This window comes from Balaenoptera ricei, chromosome 1 (genome assembly GCF_028023285.1).
Source record: "Balaenoptera ricei isolate mBalRic1 chromosome 1, mBalRic1.hap2, whole genome shotgun sequence".
In the NCBI taxonomy this organism is placed as follows: domain Eukaryota; kingdom Metazoa; phylum Chordata; class Mammalia; order Artiodactyla; family Balaenopteridae; genus Balaenoptera; species Balaenoptera ricei.
The window spans coordinates 64,696,015-64,720,647 of record NC_082639.1 but is presented as its reverse complement, the minus strand read 5'-3'; the positions used below and the strand labels follow the sequence as shown (position 1 = coordinate 64,720,647).

General features: G+C 37.8%; 2 protein-coding genes across 2 annotated transcripts in view; one reads left to right on the top strand and one right to left on the bottom strand.

Moving 5' to 3' along the window:
- The window catches only part of TNNI3K (TNNI3 interacting kinase), a 311,246-nt gene that overhangs the window by 60,082 nt on the left and 226,531 nt on the right, over window positions 1–24,633 (bottom strand). Inside the window, exon 23 of the mRNA XM_059924452.1 lies at window positions 23,415–23,524. Coding sequence (XP_059780435.1) covers window positions 23,415–23,524 — 110 coding nt within the window. The remainder of the gene's footprint in view (window positions 1–23,414; window positions 23,525–24,633) is intronic.
- LRRC53 (leucine rich repeat containing 53) lies at window positions 4,959–18,271 on the top strand. Its single transcript, XM_059893550.1, is given in 5 exon segments — window positions 4,959–5,046; window positions 7,370–7,926; window positions 7,928–8,162; window positions 12,793–13,305; window positions 15,936–18,271. Coding segments are annotated over 5 exon segments (3,729 nt in total).

Sequence of the window (24,633 nt, the reverse complement as noted above, 5' to 3'; positions counted from 1 at the left end):
TGGCTATTTTGCACCTTCTCCTCTTTCCACAAACCTCTAGTTCCCACTAATACTTCAACCACCCACCTATATCTAAACTCACATCATCTGCCTTCACTCCCTTTTCTACAGATGAACTTTGCCTGATTCTATCCGAGGGCAATTCCTTCACTGTGTACTAGATCTTATCCTTGCTAATCTACTCAAGGACATTGCTCTAACAATAATTCTCTCTTCTATTTTTTGCATCATCAGCGTTCCCTTTCTATTGTTTAATCCCATCAACATACAGACATATAAATTCTCTCATCTTAAAAACAAATAAACAACAACAAAATAAAACTCTCGACTCTACTTCTTCCTCAAGCTACTACTCCATTTCTCTGTTCACCAAAATTGCTCTAAAGAGTTGCCTAAATTTGCAGACTCTTATTCTCCTTCCATCTGTCCTCCATCCCAATCAGGTTTTCTTCTATAACAATCTGCTGAAACTGCTCTTGTCAAGGATACAGATTTACCTCCTCATTGCTAAATCCGTCTTACTTGGCACAGCATTAAATGCAAATAATCATTCTTTTGTCCCTGAAACATTCTTCAGCTGGACTTCAGGTCACTATTTTCTCATTATTTTTCTTCACTATTACTTGCTATTTCTCAGTCTTCTCTTTAGATTTCACTTCTCCTCTTTATCTTTAAATTTTAAATTGCACCAGGCCTCAGTCTTTGGGTCTCTTCTCTATTTAATTTGTTGAAGATTTAATTCAGTCTCATGGCTTTAAAAAACAACTTCCAAATATCTATACCTAGCTTAGTACTCTTTCTTGAGCTCTTAACTCACATATGCAACTTCTTGCATTTATAGTCTTCTCTGCTTCAGTAAATGGTAACTCTATCCTTTCTGCTTCCAAAAACCACAGGATAATCTCTGAATTCTCTCTTTGTCATACTCTTGCTTCTAATCCACCAGCAAATCATAATCATTCTGCCTTCAAAATGTATCTAGAATCTGAATGAACAAACTGCATTTATATTGGATCAACCCTCCCCCAGATAACAACTGTAAACTCTGGATAAAATGTAAAAGATGGTGACCTGAAAGCAACAGAGAGTGAACAGGAGCAGGTAGATTTTGGAGGGGAGTCACAGAAGAAAGGAAGGGCATAGGATAAGTTTCTTATCTTTTTCTTTCTTTTTTTTTTTTTTACAACATTTACCCTAAGGGTAGGCCCCATCTGCATCTTAGGGAGCAATTAAATTCTGATGGTGGCAAGACTGCAGTTTTGCCTGCTTGAAGAACCCGAGGATAGAATTCAGGGCATCTAGCGTAGAGTGAATTAGCTATGGCTTTGTAACAAATGATCACAAGTGGTTTAAAACAATACCCATTTATTATCTCACAGTTTCCGTGGGTCAGAGTCTAGTACAGGTTAACTGGGTCCCTTGCTCAGGGCCTCACCGATTAAAATCATGGTGTTAGTTCACTCTGTGATTCTCATCTGAGGCTCAGGGGCCTCTTCCAAGCTCACTGGTACTGGAAGAATTCATTTCCTTCAGGTCCCTGTTTTCTTGCCAACTGTTGTTCAGGGATGACTCTCAGCTTCTAGAGGATGCCCACAGTTCCTTGCCACATGGCTCCTATAAGCAGTTCACAAAATAGCCATTTGCTTTCTTTCTGGCCAGCAAGGGCATGTTTCTCTAAACTTTTTTCCCCTGTGACCAACTGGAGAAATATTCTTTGCTTTTAAAGGGCTCATCTGATTAGGTCATACCTACACAGAATAATCTCTGTCTTGCCATATGAGGAAACATAATTATGGGAGTAATATCTCATCATATTCATAGGTTTTGTCCAAACTCAAACGTAGGGGGTATTCCTGGAAAAAAGTGGAAGGAATCTTGGGAGCCATCCTAGAATCCTGCTTATCACACGTAAGCACTAGAAAATGAGGGGAAATCCTAGAAGAAAGGGGTCTGGGAGAGGGAGCCCCAGAATATGCATATAAACTCTGCCTAATTCTCTGGCTGACCTCTGAACCACATATGCATAGGGCAGACTCTAAGCAGCCCAGGTAGGCTAAAAGAAGTGAACTGAGATTAGATCTTTTGCTCAATGCAGGACATTGTTCTTACTATTTTTTCAGTCTGAATTATCTAACTCTTATTCCTGCCTGTGGAAACCCTCTGCCCTCTTCAAGCTCAACTCACAAGACACATCCTTTTTAAAGTGTCCAAGGATTTCGCAAAATAATTTTTCACTATTATTTAGATTTATTTCGTTCTTTCTTGTGTTACAACTAGCTATTTACATGTGTATATCACTAGCTGGAACATGATTTGAGGGTAAGCAAAGTCTGTTTACTCCTGTATACCTAGCATGTTCCACTGCACAGGATAGCTTAGTTGAGCTCAAATTTGTTACATTAAATTGCATCATGATAATAAAAAATTATATAGAATCTGACTACCTCTCATCCTTGTCTAAACCACCATCATTTTTTGCTTGTATTATTATAGTTTCCTTCTAACTACTTTTGCTGCTACTATTCTTTGCCTATTAAAAGTATGTTCCCAACACGGTAGCCAATCCACAGCTACCATCATACTCAATAGTGAAATACTGAAAGATTTTCCTTTAAGATTAGGAATAAGACAAGGATGCCCACTCTCATTCAATATAATATTAGAATAGAAGTCCTAGTCATAGCAATTAGGCAAGAAAAAAGAAATAAGAGGCATCCAACTTGGAAAGGAAGAAATAATACTCACTGTATGTGGATGAGTTGATATAGAAAATCCTAAAGATTCCACCAAAAAACTGTTAGAACTAATAAACAAATTCAGTAAAGTTGCAGGGATACAAAATCAATATACAAAGATCTTGTTGTATTTCTGTACACTGTTAACAAGCTATCAGAAAGAGAAATGAAGAAAACAATCCCATTTACAATTGCATCAAAAAGAATGAAATACCTTAAAGTAAATTTAACCAAGGAGGTGAAAGACCTGTACACTGAAAACTATAAAATATTGAGGAAAGAAATGGAAGAAGACACACATAAATGGAAAGATGTCCCATGACCATGGATTGGAAGAATTAATAATGTTGAAATGTTCATACTACCCAAGGCAATCTACAGATTCAATGTAATCTCCATCAAAATTCCAATGGCATTTTTCACAGAAATAGAACAAACAATCCTAAAAATATTATGGAACCACAAAAGACTCCAAAAGCTGAAGCAATATTGAGAAAGAACACAGCTGAAGGCATCATGCTCCCTGATTTCAAACTGTATTACAAAGCTATAGTAATGAACACAGTAGCCAAAATAATTATTTAAAAATGTGCTACAGATGAAGTAATGCCACTCACAAAAGCCTCCAATTACTCTCATCTTATATGGATAAAAACCCAAAGCTCTTGCATTCATCTCCAAGGCACGCACAGCCTGCCCCTGTTATTTCCTGGCTTCCTCTTCCTCTTGTGTAGCAGGCCACGCTGACCTCCTCAGGCTGAGAGCACACATGCCTTCAGGGACTTTGCATTTACCATTCTTCCCACCTGGACTGACCAGCACCTTCACCTTTCCCAGGTCTTTGTTCAAATGTTACTTTATCAGTTTTTTCTTGTCACCATATTTGCCCTATTTATTCCATAGAACTTATCACCAGATGACTTAATACATATTTTCATATTTTTTGTTTATTGTTTACATCCCTTCGTAGCATGTCCATCCAATGAGGGCAGGAATTTATCACTCGCTATTCTATCCCCAGTGCCTTCAGCAATGCCTGGTGCACAGAAGGTATTCAATAAATACTTGTTGAAAGAATGATAGAATTAATAGTTTTATGTTTTTTTACATTTTATTTTATTTTCAAACTATTTTTTGTATGGGTAGAAGGTTTTTATTATAATTTGCTTTAAGTTTTTTTTTTTTTAACCAATCAGGGAATACATTATAAATGAATGGCCTTTTTTTGAACATTAATCCAAAACGGGGTTAATATTTCATTGGAGGGCTGAAATAATGGTAAAAATATGATACTTACTAAACACTTAGAACATTTTATCTAACTCATAATGCTCTGTAATGTAGGCATTTACTATTTCTATTTTAAACATGAAAAGGAAAAAAATAAGAAAAATTAAATAATTTATCTAAGATAGTATAGTCAGTAAATAGGAGAGCTGAATTCAAAGCTAGGTAGAGCTTGTGATCTTAATGCTCCTTCATTCTCCCTCTCTATCTGTGAAGAATAATTTCATTGTAAATATATGTTTCAGTGCCTGAGATTAGGTTCTGCATAGAAAGAACACTGGATTTGGAGTTAAAAGACTTGGTGTTAAATACCTAATAGCTATGTGACTTTGGATGGTTTATTAACCATTCTGAACTTCAGTTTTCTCAGCCTCAAATTGAGTTCCCAAATTAAAAGAATTAAATAAGGTAATGTATTTGCAAAAGCTCAACAAACTATCAAGTGTTTTACAAAGTAACTTAATTTTTTAATAATCTATATTAATGGCTGTGCCTTGGATGTGAGTTCTCTGAATTTATGGTCAAATGCTTTAAAAGTTCAGTTTGTTTTTTTGTTTATTGTGGGTATACATATATATTTGTTGAAGCATAGCTGATTTAAAATATTATATTAGTTTTAGGTGTACAACATAGTGATTCAATATTTTTATAGATTTTACTCCATTTAAAGTTATTACAAATCATGGCCATATTTCTCTGTGCTGCACACTATATCCTTGTTCCTTATAATGGCTCAATTTAAATTCTATTCAAATTAAGGATTTCAGCCATTTATCTAGCATCATGTGAGAACCTAAAATGCCCATTAAAAAGCAGAAATCACCAAAATGCCTCATGAGCTGAATATACTGAAATCCCTGGATAATAAATGCCAACATTATGATGTGCATTGCCCTCTACTTTCCTTTCAGGTGGATGGCTCATCTCTTTGCCATTATGCTGCGGTTGGTGGCGGCCTGCCCTATATCATGTGTGGTGTGCGCCAAAGATGTAACCCTCTGTCACCAGATAACCTATATAGTAGGTAATAAAACCAGTAACTCTAAAAAGCTGTGTTCAGTGTACCTGACAAATTCATTTCTATGCCTTTCTTTGTACTGACTGATCTCTCGGCCCAGCCTGAAAGAGGTAAACTTTTAAAGAGCAAGCTTTCTTTACTGACTAAAGACTGATAATATTATTTTATTTTCCTGTTCGTCCCTGGTGGTCTCAACCAAAACTATTTTAAGACCTTCAGAGGTAACTGAGATATTTTGCTCTTATAAAAGAATACCACCATTTTATTGTTACACACTTTTTTTAATAAAAGAAAAAAATAGATCACTTTAATTATATTTTGTCCACACTTTGTGCAGATTTGAAACCTACCACAGGCTGGAAGAAATATCAATGAATCAGGAACCTGAACTGCAATTGTTCAGCATTAGTAAGATTAAGTGATGTACCAACAAAACAGATTATTATCAAAGTGCATCTAATTTTGAAAGTGTAGTCTTTTTTTATTGGTAGTAAATGAGCTGTAGAAATGCTAACAAGATACACTGCCTGTATTCATTACATATTGCTTGCTTAAGTCAACAATTTAATAAGACACCTTATTAACAAATTTGAGGAGAATGTGATTTACATCCTGATATCCAAGAAGAGATAAACAAGCTATAAACCGTGCCAATGGAAAAATTTCAGAAACAAATCTAAGATCGAGTGGAAGAAAATGAGTTCTTTCATTTCTAAAATCCTATGACCCCATGAGAATTAAGAGGTAGATGGCATTGTCATTCCTGACAGGAGAGAGACAGTTTCAAGGCTAGTTGGTTGTATACTGTCTCCAATCTGTATAGAAAACACTTAACACTAAACTCCCATCCTCTCAAATAGATCTGACTTCACTACATTTTTTTTTTTTTGATCAGAGATAGCTGATGTTTGTAAGAAACAAATATTGCTCATCTACATTGCTGCACCTCTATATATTCCTTCTCATTTACAAAGTGTCACATTTGTGAAGTTAGATTTCATAAACACAGAGACAAATGGATGATTTGCAAGTGGAGCCTGTCTGGTCCTAGACAAGAAGTAATTGACAGAAACAATTGCCTGCTCCCTCAGAGTCAGAAATCTCTAGAGGACTGAGGATCCTTAAAAACAAAACTCCCTCAGCCCATATGAAAAACAATGAAAGGAAAAAAATGCCAAACTGGTTAGAATTAATAGAATTAATAGAATTCAAATAATCAGTAATAAATACTAAAAAAAATAACACCCCCAAACAAAAACCCCATGACTTAAGCTTGCTCGTGCTACGGAGATGGGAGCAATTCTTCCAAAAGAGGCACTGTGGAAATCCTTTGTCTTTTACATTTTTTTAATCTCTTTGTTTCAGTGATGTAGTCTGAATTTCATAAGGGAATTGTGATTTGCTTCCCCCATGGTTGATTGTTCTAATATCACCTGTAGACCTCCCAGGGACAATGGACTCTTCCATCCTTATGACACTGTCATTTGCAGTCAAAACAATTTTAGCATGATAAAGATGTGTTACAATAACTCCTGATTATAATACATCTTTATCGAGTTAAAACGCTTTGATTTCTAATGACAGAGCAGTGATAGCTCTGGGGTGATTATGATGAAGGGATTTAACAGTTGGAAGCCCTGAGTACCACCTGTCATCACATGATGGACTTCCTTGGAGGGAACAGATATTAGACAGGAGGCCAAGATGGCCCAGACTATAATGAGAACCCCACTGACAGATCCTCAGGTTGTCTGGAGAGAACACCGATCCTTACCAAGTTGCCAACTTTTAGCCTGGAGCTAAAAAGCAGAAACCAACGGTACTTCTCACTTCTCCCACCCCAATCCACACCTTTATGTTTGAGAGAAAAGATGATTGGCTTCACAGCATAAGTATACATTGCTTGTGGAAAACTGGTTAGGGAGCTCAGACACAGGCTCGGCTCTTGAGTGAATCTGTCTTGGGCCAGCAGGGCTGGAGCAGGTCAGTACACAGCCTCACAGAGAGAAAGCCTGAAAAGCCACTTTCAAAAAAACATCAATGATGATAATCCGAAACAATGAATTAAATCTGACATCTAAAGGAACAGATGGGTTTGTGTTTCTCAAATAAACATGTCATGGTAACAAAGAATATAAAAATCCATCATTCTGATAAAGAGCCACCTTCCCCTTAAACTGAGAAATCAGAGAGTCATTTTCATTTTGTTTATTGTTCTTACCCAGGTGATACGATTGTGCTCAGAGGGTATTGATTATCTCTGCTCTCCACTGTGCTCCCCTCCCACGTGTGTGTACTCGCTTCTAGTCTGTGCTTTTCTTCTCCACAGCAGCCCCTGTGACCACGAGGGTTTTAATCATCACTGATGGGTATCTCTCCTCTATAGAGAGCACAAATCTGTCCCTCTTGTTTAATCTTGCTCTGCTCTCCTTGAGCAGAAATGGCATCGAGGATGTTCGGGAAGACGCCCTGCACACCCTTTCAAAGTTGCGGACGTCGTTGCTGGAGCACAACCAAATATCCAGCTCTTCGCTTACCGATCACAGCTTCAGCAAGCTTCGCAGTCTGCAGGTGCTGGCGCTTAGCAATAACGCTCTCCGTGCCCTGCAAGGGTCTTGGTTCCGAAACACCAGGGGCCTGAGCCGGCTCCAGCTGGATGGGAATCAGGTCACTAAACTGACAGACAGTTCTTTGGGAGGCACAGATCTCCACAGTCTCAGGCATCTGGATTTATCTAACAATTGTATTTCCTACATTGGGAAAGATGTCTTCCGGCCCCTGCCTCGACTATAGGAAGTAGTCCTGCCGGATGTTTTTACTCCACTGAAGCAGTTAATCCTTCTGAGCTTAGATAAGAACCAGTGGAGCTGCACTTGTGATCTCTACCCCCCTTGCCTGGTTCTTAAGAAACTACGTAAAGTCTTCTGCTCGCACGCACAGGAATGCCAAGGACCTAAATTGTCAGCCATCCACCATGGCTGTGGCCACTGCAAAGGGTGTGCTAAGGCTGTCCAAGACTAACTGCGATTCCAAGGCTTCCAACCTCACTCTGGCTCTAAAGGACAGAAGTCCCCTCTTCCCAGGGCAGGATGTGGCCCTGCTGACTGTCCTTGGCTTTGCAGGTATGACAGGGAGAAGTGTGCCCAGCTTTTCTCCATATTCTTGAAGTACACTAAATGATGCCTTTCTCAGGCAACTGGGGAACCTTTCCAGGGCTTGTGGAAGGGAGAGGTTGTCAGTAGTGTGGGAGGATGTTAGTTGATTTGGCATAGGTTGCAAAAATTACCTGTTGCAAAGAAGCTGTCTAACATAGAGGAAAGGGCCTTGAACCAGAATTCAAGAGCTCTAGTTCTGGTATAACTAGCACTGTGATCTTGAGTACATTAACCTGCTATTCAGACTGCAGTTTTCTCGTCTGTAATGAGGGAATGGTCTATATTTCAGTACTGGTACATTCATTAAGATGCTGGGAGATAGGGTTTAAGAAAGTGATGAGACATAGTCTATTTCCTCAAGGCACTCCCATCGGTGTGCTTCTCCGTGGTGGAGTGAGAATCAGCGGGCTCTACCAAGTGCAGGGGGAGATGCTATTATGACAACCAGGTGCATCCTGCTCTATAGTGCTTGTATAAATACTATAGAGCTTATACCAGCTCTATAAGCTTATACAAGAGCATATATACAGCTTATACAAGCATGAGCTCCGCAGTTAGATTATCCAGGTTTGAAACCTAGCTCTGCTCTTACTTGCTGTGTGACTTGGGCAAGTGATTTAGCTGCTACGTGCCTTGGTTTTCTTCTATTTGGGGGTTTTGAATTCTTTTAAGATTTCTGTTTGTCTAACTTGTTCACAAACTTGGCGCATTACCCCACCCCCCAACTGACTAAGGAGAGGATACTATTCAATCCTTTAAATTTTCTATGGTAGTTTAAAAATTTTTTAAACTATGCATCAGTTATCATTACATCTCACTGAATGAATGATGTAATGTGATGCTTTGTGGCATTAGTCAAAGACCAAATATGCATGAGATTTGTCAAGATATCTAGATGTTTGTATGCTTTCAGTGCATGGTGAAATCCTTTGCACCTGTGGGTAGCCATGGTGATGAGAAGTGTGTGTATGTGGGGGATGTGTGTGTTTGTGGGGGGTTCCCCAACACTGGAGGACCAGAGACTTGCAAATAGCACTCAGGACTGAACTGATATACTTTAAATATGTGCCATAAATCATTATTCCATAGCAGGTTTCCAGTGAATCACTTGAACATCAGATTTTTAGCTCCTTTTCATCAGGGTAGATGGAGACCAGTGTCAGGTCTAGACAGTGAAACTACCACCAGCAGTAATCAAATTCACTTGGAAGTGAATTTGAATTCTCTCAGGAAGATAAATTGTTTTAGAAAATGTGTAACCATGTCAGTAATTTTACGTGCTAAGAAATAATTTACCACAAAAGACAAAAGCACTAGAGCAACAGAGAGTTTTTCCTTAAATGTGTTAGAATACTTAGTATCTTATAGGTATCATTTATGTCTATTTTTAGAAAAGATTTTGCCAAGTAGCAACTCTGCATTAGTGTAGAGATAGATAAAAATTCTGGAAGGTTCCAAAGGCTTTGTCAAAATGATAGGAAGCTTAACATGCTGATAAATTATAAATATTATTACATGCATGTTAAGTTATTGTTTGTGAAATTACCATAAAAATGTACCTTTCACTGATTAATTGTTAAAGATGCTGTTTTTAAGCAAGATTCCTCTTTAAAACAGCTCTGACTTTTGATACCGATTTACTCCTTCGAAGGTGCTACTCCTCCTGAAGTGAAAGTGTGGTCAATAATCTATCCCTCTAGATTGTGGGAAAAACACTTAGAACTAAAATTTGGCCTCTGATTCTATTTCTTCTTTGGCTATAGATAAATCATCACAATTCCAAGGAATATGTAAAATCATATTCAGTGAATTTAAAACTGATAAGTGGCTAATTGGCCCCTAACCTCTTGACACTTCCTATTCTGTGAACTGGAGGATAAAAAGAGAAAGCTTTCATGAAGCTGTAACATTTCCAATTCTTCAATGAGATTTTTATCATTAATTTTGCATTTTTGTTGTCTTTCCAACTCAGAAATATTCTTAGGATACTTTTTAAAAATTGCAACAATGCCCATGGCAATGAAAATTCAGCCATCTTCTTGATAGTAGGTTCAGCCTACCCACGATCTTCATCTGCTGCTTTTGCTCTCTGCAGTAATAGAAAGTGACCATACCTGAGTGGTAATGTGACACAGACATAGCTCTAGCAAACAATAGCGGGAGAGTGAGTGGTTCCTCGCGGTTTGGACACAATTACTGAGAAACTTTATCCCATAATCAGATTACGCCTACTCTCATTTCAGTGGCTGATTCATGCATTTAAGAAAATTTAGGTCTTTCTTTCCTTTATTATTTGGTTTAGTAACTGCATCAGCCATACAAAGTATTCTCTTAATGATTTGTTTTGGATTATTTTTCCTAACAGCTGAGGCTTTTAGGATCTAATAGGACAATACCAAGCCTAAAAAGCAGCAGCAGCAGCAATTACAACCACAATAACATATAACAATGACCATTCACTGAATCTTACTATATCAAAATACTGTATTAAACATGTCACATATATTATCTCACTTGATCTCTGAGTGGTATTAATTATTCCTGTTTGATAGAGGAGGAAAACTAAGGCTCAGAGAGGTTAGAAAATGTTCCCAAGAAAAGTATCAGAACAGAGCTTTGAATCCTGAGTTTTCTTACTCCATGTAAGAGATACAGAGATGTTTCTAAAATTTTATTATTTTCATGTTTTTAACATTTAAAAACCAAAACCTTTGGAAAAACCCAGACTCTAGGATCTGGCAATTAAAATGTTCTGATCTAACTTTTGCCACTACTTTTAAAAAACGTTGTGTTTTTAATAGAGATTTCATTATTTCAATATGTTATAGCACTTTCCAAGAGTGTATTGTTGTCAAAGAAATAAAAATGGGGCTTAAAAAGTTACGATCTAGTAAGCTACAAAAAGGTTGGCAGATTTTGCCAGAAACTGCTATTCTATTTGGTTAATCTTCATCTTTAACAGGAAAAAATGAAACAACTATGCCTGACCCCTTCTCTTTTCTTTCAAGTTTAAAAAATATCATCACATTTTCATTAAAGTTGTCTGCAGTGGAGAGAACCAGGCATAGTGCAATCAAGGAGTCTGGAATGCTGGTATCATCTTATTCACTTTCCTCATCTCCAGAGTCGGGGAACTGAGTTTTCCAGGGCAACTGACTTGCCCAGGGTCACACAGCAAGTTATAGGTAAAGCTGGACTCAGAACACAGAACTCCAAACTCAGCCTATACTGACACCATGTCCTCCTGATCATCATTTTGGAGATTTGTGAGATTAGACCACTCAGTGCTTTTCATTATTAGGATTCATAAACAGAATTCCTTCTGTTTATTTAAGAATATTCAATAAACAATTCTGGGATGCCTTCTCTGTGCCAGTGTTGAGAGCACTGGAGATACAATATCAAATAAGACTGAAAAGATCCATTTCCTCATAGTGCTTAATTCTAGCAGGGGAGGACAGACAGTGAACAAGCAAATGAATAAGTGAACATAATAATTTTATACTGTTTTAAGTGCCAAGAAAAAAGGAAATCACTGTGTCAGAGAGAGAGTTGGGTGTAACTCAGAGACTTTGGTATGAACATCTATGTGGTTGAAGATGCTGTTTGTCAAGATGAGAAACAGTGAAGTAGAAACAGGTTAGACTCTGCACTTGAGCTTGAGAAACACTGCCGTTTACGATGTTATTTAGAGGATAAGCTAGCCTATAGAGAACATGAAATGACAGTACCAGGAATTCTGAGATTAGATGTCAATAATTTTATTGTGGTAGTTCAAAGAAGGGAGTGATCTTTGCAAGATGGGAAAAAAATAACAAACGTGTCAAGAAATTGGGAGGTAGGATTTAGATTTTAAAGGATAAATGAAATTCAAATAAGCAGAGATAGGAGACAGTATTAGAAGCATCATTGAGAGAATACACAAAGGCTTAGAAGTACATTTTAAGACTAATGAATTGAAGAGTTTGAAACATAACGTTTGAATGTGGGAAATAATAAAAAATGAGGCTAGGAAAGAAGGTTATGGCAAGATTATACTGAGTCTTGAATGCCAAGGAGTTTGACCTTTATGCTAATAGAAGCCAATGATGTATTCTGAGGTAGGGGATGAATCTTTAGAGATGATTAAAATATGGCAATAGCTTGTAGAATCTTTTTTTCTTGGGGAGTAGGAGGTTATTGTACATGAGAATTTCAGGGTATATGCTAAATGTGGTCTATTTTTATTGACTATGGGATTAAGAAATAGGAAGCTTCATTTCCCATAGGCAGAAAAGAATTTTTTTTTGCAGGAATTATTTTATCTTGAATGAATTTCAGTCCATGAAAAAAACCCCTTTTTCTGTCAAACACATTCCAGATGGTATTGTTTCTTATAATTTTTAATCGATACAAAGGAAGATCCAAATTGGAAAACGGAACAATGTTGATTAAATATCCTCTGTCTGGGCTAATATTTTTCCACATGGTGATAGATTTCCCACCCATTTCGACACCCTTTAAGCCATTAACCTTGATATTTGTGGATTTCACATTTGATGATTTATATGTTTCTTCCTATGATGTTATCTTTTAATAGTCTCTCTATTTGTCACAGGAGCTGTTGGTCTCACTTGCCTAGGTTTAGTTGTATTTAACTGGAAACTCCAACAAGGCAAAGCAAATGAACACACAGAAAACCTTCCTTGCAGAACCTTCGATGAATCCCCGTGTGATCATGAGGCAAGAAATTACCACGCTGAGGGATACTGTAACTGCCACTTAACTCAGGAAAACGAAATAAAGGTCATGTCCATTGTGGGGTCCAGAAAGGAAATGCCACTCTTACAGGAAAACAGCCATCAAGCAGTACTGGCCTCTGAGTCCACAGTCCTTGACAGATCATTTAGAAACCTGAAAGGGAAGGGCCATGGGGCAGACAGCACTTTCTTCTGCTTTGGTGGCAGACTGCTGCAGTCAGGATGTTCAGAGCCTCCTGGGAATATGGCAGCATTTAATGAAGCCAGCTTACTTACAAGATATTGTCCAAAGAGAGCTGAAAAGCTGAGGAATCGTGAGCCTGGGGAAGTCCAACCTCAAACTCTGCCACAGCATGTAACAAGAACAATAGGTGAGTTGTCTTGTTTTAGAAAATCCCACTCTGTTTAAATCCCTTCGAAAGGGTAGCCTCCTTTGATTTCCTCAAAAGAGAAATGCCGTAAAAATCATGGTGGCACCAGCCTATTCCTCTCCTAAAGATACTGGCCATGTATCTTTGTGCGTATGGAGTGAGGTGTAGATGGATTCTTCCCACCCTCAGGAGCTGAGAGTACACCTTGTGCCCATTGGCAAGTGAATTTTGTGACCCAACACCTAACAATGCTTTTTTTGGTTTGTTTGTTTTTAAGAAGCCTTTTAAATAGCAATAGTGCTGTTAAGATTTATAGGAGGCTGAGTATCGGCTTCTATTCCAACATCCTTCGAGTCTAATGCCAGTTCTACAGTAAGCAACCTTCCCAGAGCATGACATGTTAGAAGAATGGGTCTTCTAATGCTAGTGATTCATTTCAGGAATGATGTCAAGACACATACTTTGCTTGCTGAGCTGTCAGGGATGATAACTTCCCAGTTCAGGGAAAGTCAGGACTTAATTCATTGTCCCATGTTGGAAGCCAAGTGAATCTGGCTGTGACATCTACCCACTGTACATGGGTGATGTCAATATTTAGGTGGAGGCAATGAATTAAATGTCTTCCTTTTTCTCCCTGAATGGTAAGGCAATGCTTTCAGGCTCAACAGTGAAACCTTTGACAGCTGCTCTGTAAGGAGGTTCCTGTCGTTTATTTGAATTGGTTTACGACAGGCCGAGCTTTCTCTCAGAATATGAATGACAGAGGTGCTGCCCCAAGAAATTCTTACCATGGGGATCTGGCCCTAAGGATGGATTTGGGGACAATTGGAAAAGAATGAAACTGTATGTTATTCCATATGTGGTATAAAGCAGGATGTGAATTTATGCCATTGCATCCCCCAGACTTCAGATCTTACCAGTTTCGGGGACCTGATGATTTGACTGAAAAGAGGAATGGCCAAGGAAGAAAACAGCTGCCATAGAAACCCGATCAGATTGGTTTTATTTTATAAAGCAATAAGCACTTAGCCTTTCAATAGAATCATACCTTAGGCAGATGTTTCATTTTAGCTTTGTCCAGAGCCTTCACTTCTCTGTGGAAAACTCCTATACTAAAGGGAAAGTGGCCTCTTAACCATTTAAAACCCAGTCTCTTGTTTCACACAAATGCTGGTTTGTCAAATCAGTACAATTACTTTTAAGAAAGACTTGAAATTTTGTACATGCCAGGCATTGTACTGAAGCTGGAAAGGACAGTTATTGGAGAGAAAACGTTCAAGACCACACCTGCTCCAGAATAGAAGTCTGTAAGAGGCAATATCACTCTAATTAGGGCTTCTAACTCGGAAACATAGAATTACAGTATGTCAGGGGTAGAGGAGATTTTAGAGGTGATCTAGTCCAATAGCTTTTAATATTTATCTTTGAGCCACAGAACTCTCTTAGAATATGTTAAAGGCTAGCAATTCTTTCCCCAGAAGAATTTTATACCCACATAAAGTTCCCACTTGTCTAATCTCCTGATTTCCAGCGAGTAAATGGCTTCTTCAAGGTTACTCAGAGAGTTGAAGTTAGATCTTAGATTAGAACTGGATGCAAGTTGGGGCTTTTTTCACCTCTTTCTTTCTATCACTGAAACGAATACTTCTTTCTTCCTTTGGATAAACCAATTTCACAAAACAAGAAAAAGTACACGGGTAAGATGTAATTTTAAACTTAATATGCATTGTGGAAGAGGATAGGGTTTAGTAACAGACAGACCTGGGTCAAATTCTGCCATATCATTTAGCGGACATGTGACTGGGAGAAAACATGCAACCTCTCTAAACTTGTTTCTTCCTCTGTAAATGTGCTAGGAAAATAGGACTTGTCCAAGGGATCAGGTCTCTTAAATGAAAAAAGGAATGTACAATATTTAACACAATGCCTACCTCTTATGCTCAATTAATGGTGAAATATTACTAATATTTTTGTCACTAATATTATTTAACATGTATCATTAATAAATATTGTATTAACATGCACCATTTAAAAGTCTCAGACAGATTCTTTCAACACAGACCAGGCCATAGTCCAAAACACATATTCATTTAACAAATATTTAATGAATATTAAATGATGCCAAGTAAAGCAGATACGGACTCTGCCTTATTGGAACCAGTAATATCACAAGTATCTCTCTGTTATTGTTGAGGTTATCATCTGCTTGAAACCTACATATTACTCAATATTTTATTATGTTCTTCCTAATATTTAGTCCCAAGTGGTAAATGAATTGAGAAAAAAATTACTCTAGCCACTTGGAAAGAATTTAGATATTATTCATATTTAAAGCTAACCTCATGGACAACTAATCTAAAGATTTACAACTATGAATATTTTTATTTCTAATTCCACAACTTTTACATCAGCATCACAACTGATTAAAATGTGGCCGTAAAGAGTGTCATTGCAAACACACCAAACTGCCAAATGTCCCTTGAGGATTTGGTTAAAAATTAGGAAATTTTCAAGAATTGCCATAATCAGAGGAGTCCTTTTTGCACCTTTCATAAGGCTTCTAAGCATCTGTTTGGTTGGAGTAATAAAACTCTGCTCAGTGCTAAATTCCTGCATTTATTGTTCAGCAGATATCAGCAGTGACACATTTAGTAGAAGATATGCAACATCTGCTTCAGCCTTGGCAAGAGAAAGTCTTGAAAAGCATTTAACAAATGAATCATGGCAGCCTCCAATAGAAAAAGGAGACAATGGCTTACAACCACACAGGCTGAGACATTTTATTATAGACTCATCATCCAAGCCTTGTGAGCCTGAGGAACACTCTGTACAAACAATCTTACAAAAACATAGATCAAAATATGATGATCCTTGTGGGCTGTTAACACGAAGCAGGCCTGGGTATTTGCAGCCAAACGGGTGTCTTATCTGTAAATATGTGCCCTGTGATCAATTTCAAGATTATGTGAAAGAAAGGAAGCCAAATCGTCGAGAACTTTCAAAGCCCAAGAAAGAGCAAATCCAAATTAACAGAGCAATAGAAAAATTCCTCATGAGTGAGGACAACATGGAGATATTGGGGTTATCAACAAAAATCAAGAAAACATATTCCCCTAAGAGGGTTAGCTTTCATCATCCTGATTTAGTAGAAAAAAGTAGTTTGGTGATGCCATCCAAAACATCAAGCCATTGGAAAGAGCAGAAAAATCAAAGTAACCACCTGACTAACTTGGATCTCAAAAAATGTAGCAATCCTCAGGAGAGAAACAAAGGAGGAAAATGGCTTACTGATCCACAGATTCTGCAAAAGAAGAGAACCAATCAATCTGACTTCAAAGGGAAAATTAAAGGACACAATTTAAGGATAAAATTAAATTTAAACCCTTTTAGAAAAATTAGAGTCCATCCAGAAAAATCGTTGCCAGAATTCCCAAAGAAACACAGACAAGTGTTGTCACCTTCTAATAAATTCTCCAAAGTTTCTGAGAAAGAAGCCAAAATAAACCTTGTGTCCTCTGCAGATTTTCACCAACAGTCAGAGAGTAACAACTATGTTAGATTCACTACAAAACGGCTGCCTCTCAAACATGCCCCAAAGCAGACCCCATATTACAGAAAAAACATTAAAAAGGCTCCTCTCTTCAGTGCTGACAACTTGTCAGTGGCCAACCAGAGCTCTATGGAAGGCAATTGTCACCCTACTGGTCATATTCCTGATGGAAACCCATCAACATTGCCTCAGCCAACACCCACTGTGACTGAACACAGGCAGTCACACTCTCCCGTCTCAGCTGAGCAAGTGGGAGGTGCAGCTCACCTTGCACTGGGCATTCCTTGTTACTCACCAGCGACTTTCGAAAACATAGGAAGGGATATTTTACCATCCCACCATTCTAGGGGGGCTACTGACCAAGGGGCGACAGAGCCCACTGAACACATGGAGCAGGACAAATCAAAGACCAGTGAGCTAAACCAGTTTTCTTTGTCCCTGGGGAATCAAATCCATGGGACTGAAACCTACAAGGAACATACTTTAGATCAAAATCAAACCTCACAACGTGTAGAGCAACTCTCAAGTCACGAACAACTTGGAAACGAAGAAAAAACATTAATGACAGAACCCAAAATATCACATCCAATTGTGGAAATTTGTGTTATGGGTGAGGGAAATGATGTAGAAAAGAAACTTCCTAAAACAGAAACTTATGATTCCTCTCCTATTTCCCGGACACAATCCAAGGGCAACTTTACATTTATGAAGACAAATTCTATTCCATACCAAAATAAAAGAGAGCTTCCCAAGGATATCAGTACCTCTCTTAGTACTCAAGCCATCTGGCCTCTAACCAATAGTAGTGAAAAAGGAATTGACAGCACAAATGCATTGCCCAGAGATGATGGCGCTGAAGCACTGGAGATAAAATTAGTAGGGAAAGAAGAGAAAAAAATGTTCGAAGAAAGCAAGGCAAATTCTAGTATGTTAATTAGGACCACACAGATGACCTTAAATGGCACCACAAAAGAAAAGCAACAAACTTGGGAAAATGGAAAAGGTGAAAAACATATATTATATGATTCAAACTCTGTTGAGGCGACTATTACAGCTAAGGATTTGAGAATGACGAGTTCCCATGAAACCAAAAATAGACTACCTTGTAGTGAAATAGATCTTAAAATTAACAGTAATATGCATGATTTGAGAGAAGTTCAAGATTTTCAAACAGATAAAGATAACAGTGCACATAAAGAAGGTGCAATGACAGGGGAGACATTACCAGAGTTAAAAGACATTAGTTTTGAGGCAGAAAATAAGGTGTCTCTAATTCTTAGAAGAATAAATGAAGCTGAAAACTCCGCTCCTAAACCTACATTGTGTCCACAATCTGCTGAATATGTTAATTCATCACCTTTAGGGGCAGAACAAAGTGAACAAAATAACTCAAATAATAATCCTTTTCTACTTTAGCTTTCTTCAAAAGGACACACAAACACTCCCTTGCCTTTGCATGCATTTCAAATGCAGTATTTTGGAGGAAAAATCCTCAGTAACTCTTTGTTATCAATAAAATAAAAGTACACAGTTGAATATAATGCAAAAAATCAAAGAGCCACGAGATATGTTTGACACAATTAATTGAGTTTGCTTCTCTAAGGAATGGGAAAATGGGAAAGAAGAGTTGTGTCTCATCTTGGAAAAGAAAGCAAACATTAAAAAAAAAAGCCTTAAGCAAATGAAAGATTAAATAAGAAAAAAGTACTTGAGCCGATTTACACTTGATGATTATTTTATGGAAATTACTATACACATCTCAATTAGTGGTATTACAATATTGCTTTTGACATAGATGATTATATATTCATACTTGTGCCTGATCTGTTTTCCTAATTATGGTATGAAAATAAAAATTGAGCTTTGTTTGTTAACTGTAGTCTAGCTGATATGCATATTAGCATATTTCAACCATTTGCGACTGTTTTATTGACAATTATGCTAGATCCTAAGTAGAAGTCTTTAAAAACTGTTATTTCTCTAAGAGAAAAATTTAAGGATTTCCAGAGGTAGTAGGCCATTTCTGTAAAATCTGTAAAATCCTATAAATCCACTAGGTGGAGATCTCGACTTCAATCATTTTAGAACAAATGGGACTTCAAAATCAACACAATAGCTCGAGAACAAAAGGAATATTAACAAGCTTTATTGCCAATTGTTATTAACTTAAGATTTTGAAAACTAAATAACCCAATAGCATGTAAGCTTTCAAGGCTTGAGCTCTTGAGTTTGGCATGCCACTACTGTTTGGTGTGAGTATTCTTCCTTATGCACAGGAGAGAAATGTCTTTATAAATATTAGATTTAAAAGCCATAATAGAATATGCATTTCTTATTCAAAGCCACACTTATTTGAAAGATAGAGGTATACTCAATATTATTAGTGATATCCTAGTAAAATGTTGAAAGCATAACATCATGGTGTAGAATACTATAATATTTCACATTTTCTAGTGGGAAAAAAGGTCACAAATGCAACTAACTTTCTCTTCCCCTGTCTCTATATCGAAGTCTCTATATCTTTATATCTACATGCGGCAATATTATAAAGCTTAAAAACTATTAGAACAATGTAAATATTGCTTACATGCCCCCCTATTTCCTGTTTTCTTTCCTATTCAGAATTGGTAGCAAATGACAACTCTCTTATTTTGAAAACTTCCTAAACTTATTATCTCTCTTCTTTCCCTGGATTCAAAATGTTCTTGCTTTTAACTCCGACTCCTCTCCCCTCTCTCCTCGAGCTCAACTCCTATGCCATCTGTCTGCCTCCCCTGATCCCACTTCCTTTTGTCAAGCACCTTGAAGGTAAGAAGAGCATCTATGCCAACTTCTTCTTGCACATTAAGTTTACTGTATTATAATTGCCAGCTCCCTCAGTTTTGTGGAGCAGGTTACTCTTTTTCTCTGTAACTATCTTTCTTTTCCATTTTCCTATCTTCTTTTAAGCACCTTCATTTTACTGTAGAGCTGTTAGCTTTGTTTGTCACTGCCAACAATGTCCCTCATATCTAAGGGCTTAAAAGTATTCTGCTCACTAGCTTTCACTCAGAAGGCAGTGATGACAGTTCTCCTGGACTCTTTCCTCTCATCCACTTCCTAAATCCGGTCTTTTCCCTGCTTCTCTTATGTTTCCTTTGAAGTAGTTCTCAGACTTACCCCTGCTCCCGAATCCCCATGGTAACCATTGTAGTCTTTGTGTTGTAACCAACTGGATTACTACTGCAATAGCAGCCCAGCTAGAGACTCTGACTTCAGTGTCTTTTGCTTCTGTGTCACCCCACTAGTTCTCTGTCTTTATTGGGCACAAATCACCTGGGGTGCACGTTAAAATGCAAAGTCCCAGGCTCCATCCCAGAGATTTTGATTCAGTAGATTTAGAATAGGATCCCAGAGTCTTCATTTTAACAAACATTCCAGGGTAATGTGGAGCATATAATACACAGCCTACACTAAGAAACGATGCTTAGCTATTCCAGTGCACACTATGAGATAATTCAGTGCCTGCCTCACCACAGGAACTACATACAATTCTTTAAGTGAATAAATCCTTCATACCAAACTCTGATGAACTTTCCAGAAAATTACTTTTATCATATCTTTCACTACTTTAGAGACAAAATATAATTGTCTAATTTCATGTCCAAATTCCCTAGTCTGGTTTCCAAAGCTTTCCAAAATCTGATTCCATCTAATCATCAGAACTTTTTCCCACTTCTCACTGTTTTCTAGCAAGCACCCTCTATCTCCAATAGGCTAGTGTTTTCATTGTCCTCTTCTATTTTTATGAGTCTTGACTAAGAAGACATGCACAGGAGACAATAATGTGTTTCAAATTTAAGGAATGAAGCAAAGACAGACATAAGACAAAGAATGAGAAGTGAAGTTGATAACCTAGCAAACAATGACCAGGCAGCATCATGTTAGTGTCTGAGATCTAAATATGAATTTGTTTCAAATGAGGGTCTGGTATAGCCCCTCAGTAGCTACAATGTTCCAATAACTAAGTCTCTCCCTTGTGTCTTTTCTCACAATGAATTTGCCCATGTTCTGTTTCCTTGAACTCTTTCTCTCTCACCAACCTCATTCATTCATCAAATTCCTATTTATGCTTATAATCTCAGCTCAAGTATCACCTCTTCCAGGAAGCCTTCCCTGACCTAGCTCTTTGTCCCCCACTTGCTAGTATTCCTTTAACATTCATTCTCATCTAATCTTGGTTTCCTTCATCTTGGTTTGTAACTATAAAACCAGTAATGTGTTTATTCTATTAATCTCCATATAACCGCTAGACCTTAAGCGCCATTAAGAGCACATCTCCATTGAATATCCTCACCCATCCCTGGGGCTGTATATAGTAGAGACTCAGTAAATAATTATTTAAGGAAAGAGTGAAAACTAGCCCGTTGTTCCCTTTCTCCTCAGTACTTAGCTTACTGACTAGGTGAAGACCTTACTGGGCAATGAAATGATGACTTAGGCATGTCACATACAGAAGCAGCTCAAATTTATAATGCTGAGATGGATACCACAGCCAAACCGGGAGCCACCTGACTGACAAGCACAAATATTGCCAGCCAGTCAGAGACTTAACTTTCCTACTATACTTTCTCTCCATCCTCCTCTGGGAGAACCTCATCCCCAGAGCCCTGTACTTCCCTGCTTAGCAACAAGACTTTTCTACTAAGCACTCAATTTTTGACCTCTTAGTATCTTTATTTTTAATCTTTAATAGCATTCTCCTTTGATTCTATTCTGGTTTCTCTTTCTCAGTTTCCAAACTGTTACTTCTGGTACCCATCCTACCTAAAAAATGCTTTTAGAAGTGCCAATGACTTGCTTTTATTCCAAATTAAAACTTCCATGTCCCTTATCTATAATCATGAAGAGTCAGTTAACAAAAAACAGAAGTGATTCCCTTTGATTGTTATGGTATATTTTAGAATAGTTCATACCCCAAGGAGAGAAGGAAATTCTGGATTAGGTGCCTGACACAGTTATTCCTAGAAAATATGCCTGAGATTCATACCGAAAGACAAAGAAAGCTTTTCCCAAACTATTTTAAGTCATGTAATTTTCAAGACAATTTTCTAAACCTTGTATTTCAGATAAGGGGATTGGAAGCATTGATAAGCAATAGTGATATTCATTCATTTACTCAACATATATTTTTGAGCATCTACTAGGTACAGTTCTAGGTAAGGAGGTTACAGCAGCAAAGAAAACAAAATGAACAAACACAAAAGTCCCTGCTTTTATAGAGCTAACATTCTGGTAGTGAGAGAAGATTCTACATAAATAAATATATAATCTGGTGAATTAAATGGTCAGAGGAAGAGGTTATTTCTTCCGAGATACTCAGTCCATGTTCCATAATTATCTTCCTTTTTCTTCATAAGAGTTTTTGTGTATACTTGTAGGATTGGGAGATGACTCGGTCTGGTTTTGCCTTTAGGAACAGAACGGGAAATTTGCTTTCTCCTTCCAAACATCTGGACTAGGGTTTATTCTGTTTCTCCTTTGGTGAGATACCAACAGCCTACTTTATCTGCTCCCTTGTTGAAGAGAGGTAAAGTGTCTGGGAAGGATCAGAATCAAGGTCATATGAGAAAAGGACAACAATAACTAGGATGGTTTGCACCGGACAATTAAGGGCTATTGGGCCTTTGTGTATGAGGATCTCCAGTGTGAAGAGTGTGAACTAATTCCCTCCACGTAGAGCAGAAGAATCAACGCGGGCTGACGTCAAAACACAAGGATTTCAATAGACATCAGACATACTGGCAGGGGGATTCTTAGACACTGTATAAAACTGTGATATCAAGAGAGAAGTTGTGAAATCTCCTCCTTTGTCAATCTGTGAGAACAAAGTAGACACCAATCTATCTGGTACGTTTCGGAAGAATCCTTTCCTGCAGACAGATGATCTGGGATTTCATTCTGGGATTATATGACTGTTCCCCTCTACTCTCTCAGATCTATGATCATATTAATTTTTTTTCACTGTTTACATATCCTACTTTGCTTATTCCTTCCCTAATATTGATTCCTCCATTTAAACGCTAAATCTATGCTCTTAGCTACTTTGTCATACAGTCACTCAGAGAGTTAGAGAAGGACTAGGACCAGGGCTAGCCTCCTGCTTGAGCCAGGGCTCAAAGAAGACCACTGGTCATGGGTTCTTTGCCTGCAGGCCTGCCTCATGGTGAAAAGCCCACACAAATCCATCTTGTGCCAAACTTCTTTCTTGAAAAAAGTGACTAAGTGTGGTTCAGGCATAGTTAATAAAATTGCAGCTGAGACGAGACTGAGTCATCTGTCATACCAGGGTCTCTTACTAATCAGTTGTGAGAAACATTTCAGAATCAGAGAGCAACAGCAAAGAAATATGAGATACTCAGACTTCTTGAGGCAATTAGAGACTAAAGAGCAGAAAGCAAATCAGTCTTCCTGCCTTGACAGTCTTAAAATACACACTGAGAGTAGACTTTGGAGCTACACTATTTGTGACAGATGTTGACCATAACACATTTTCTAAGAGGAAGTAAAAATTACTCACTTCGGGACATGCATTCCACCCTCGCATCAGCAGAGATGATATGGGCTTGGGAATGGAATAGCCGATGGGAGGTCTGATATGGTGGTAAGCCATGTCTGCTGCGGCAGCCGCTGCAAACCAAATGGTCACGTCAGTCTTGAAAATCACATATTTATTTCAAGAAACATATGAACAGACAACAAAAAAATCATTAAAAATCAATCTGTGCAACATCAGCAGAGATTCAAAGAGGCCTCTATGCTGTTTTTTTTTTTTTTTATATGCTTAAGCAAAATAGTGGATACATAAGTTTCTCTTTATAATTGTTCATTTCTTTGGTTGTTCATTCAACAAATGGTGAGCAGAGGGGATTTATAGAGGAACAAAGGAACAGACAAAGGAACAGACAAATAGCAAGCAGCACAGGGTATGTACATGGTGCTTTAGGAAGTAAAGACTGAAAGGAAGATTGGACCAGCCTATACAATGCATAAATCCCAGGCTAAAGAGCTTATACTACACATAGCAAGACAACATGCCCCAGAACTTTGTATGCCTGAGAGCACCTGTATCACTTGGGCAAAATAGATTATTTTTTAAGTTTAACTCTGGTTACTGGTTACAAGATTGTTGGGATTTTAATTTTTACTATTTATAAAGTAGTTACTGTTTGCTAAACTCTTGTTAGATACTCCAAATCCATCATTTTAGCTAATAGCGCTCATTGATTGAACTCTCTAGTGTTGCCTACCTGCTTGGATGTCTGAATGTTGCTCATCTCAAACTCCATATCACTGTGTTGTGATTCTCAGGACTTCTTTGTGGATTCCTGATTGCTGACTATTTTTCTGTTTTGCAACCAGTGATTTCTGTACTCCCTGGGAAACCAAGCTTATAGCTACTTTTATTGAACACATTTTGTATCAAGTATCATGGTAGATACATACATAAGTTCTTTCGATCCTTTTAAACCATGCATGCAAGGTAAGTGCTATTGTTATGTGTGTGCTGTGTGTGTGTGTGTGTGTGTGTGGTGTGTGTGTGTGGTGTATGTAAGTAGTTTTTAATTTATAAAAATTTTAATATAACCAGTAGTTGGCACAACTTTTTTCAGATTTCATGCTCTCTTCAGCCATTTCACATTGAAAGTACTTTGTAAACAACACATGAAGCTCTTTTATTCCTCTGAAATATTGCTCTGCACCCGTGGGATGCTAAAGTTCCAGGATACTGCTGCCTG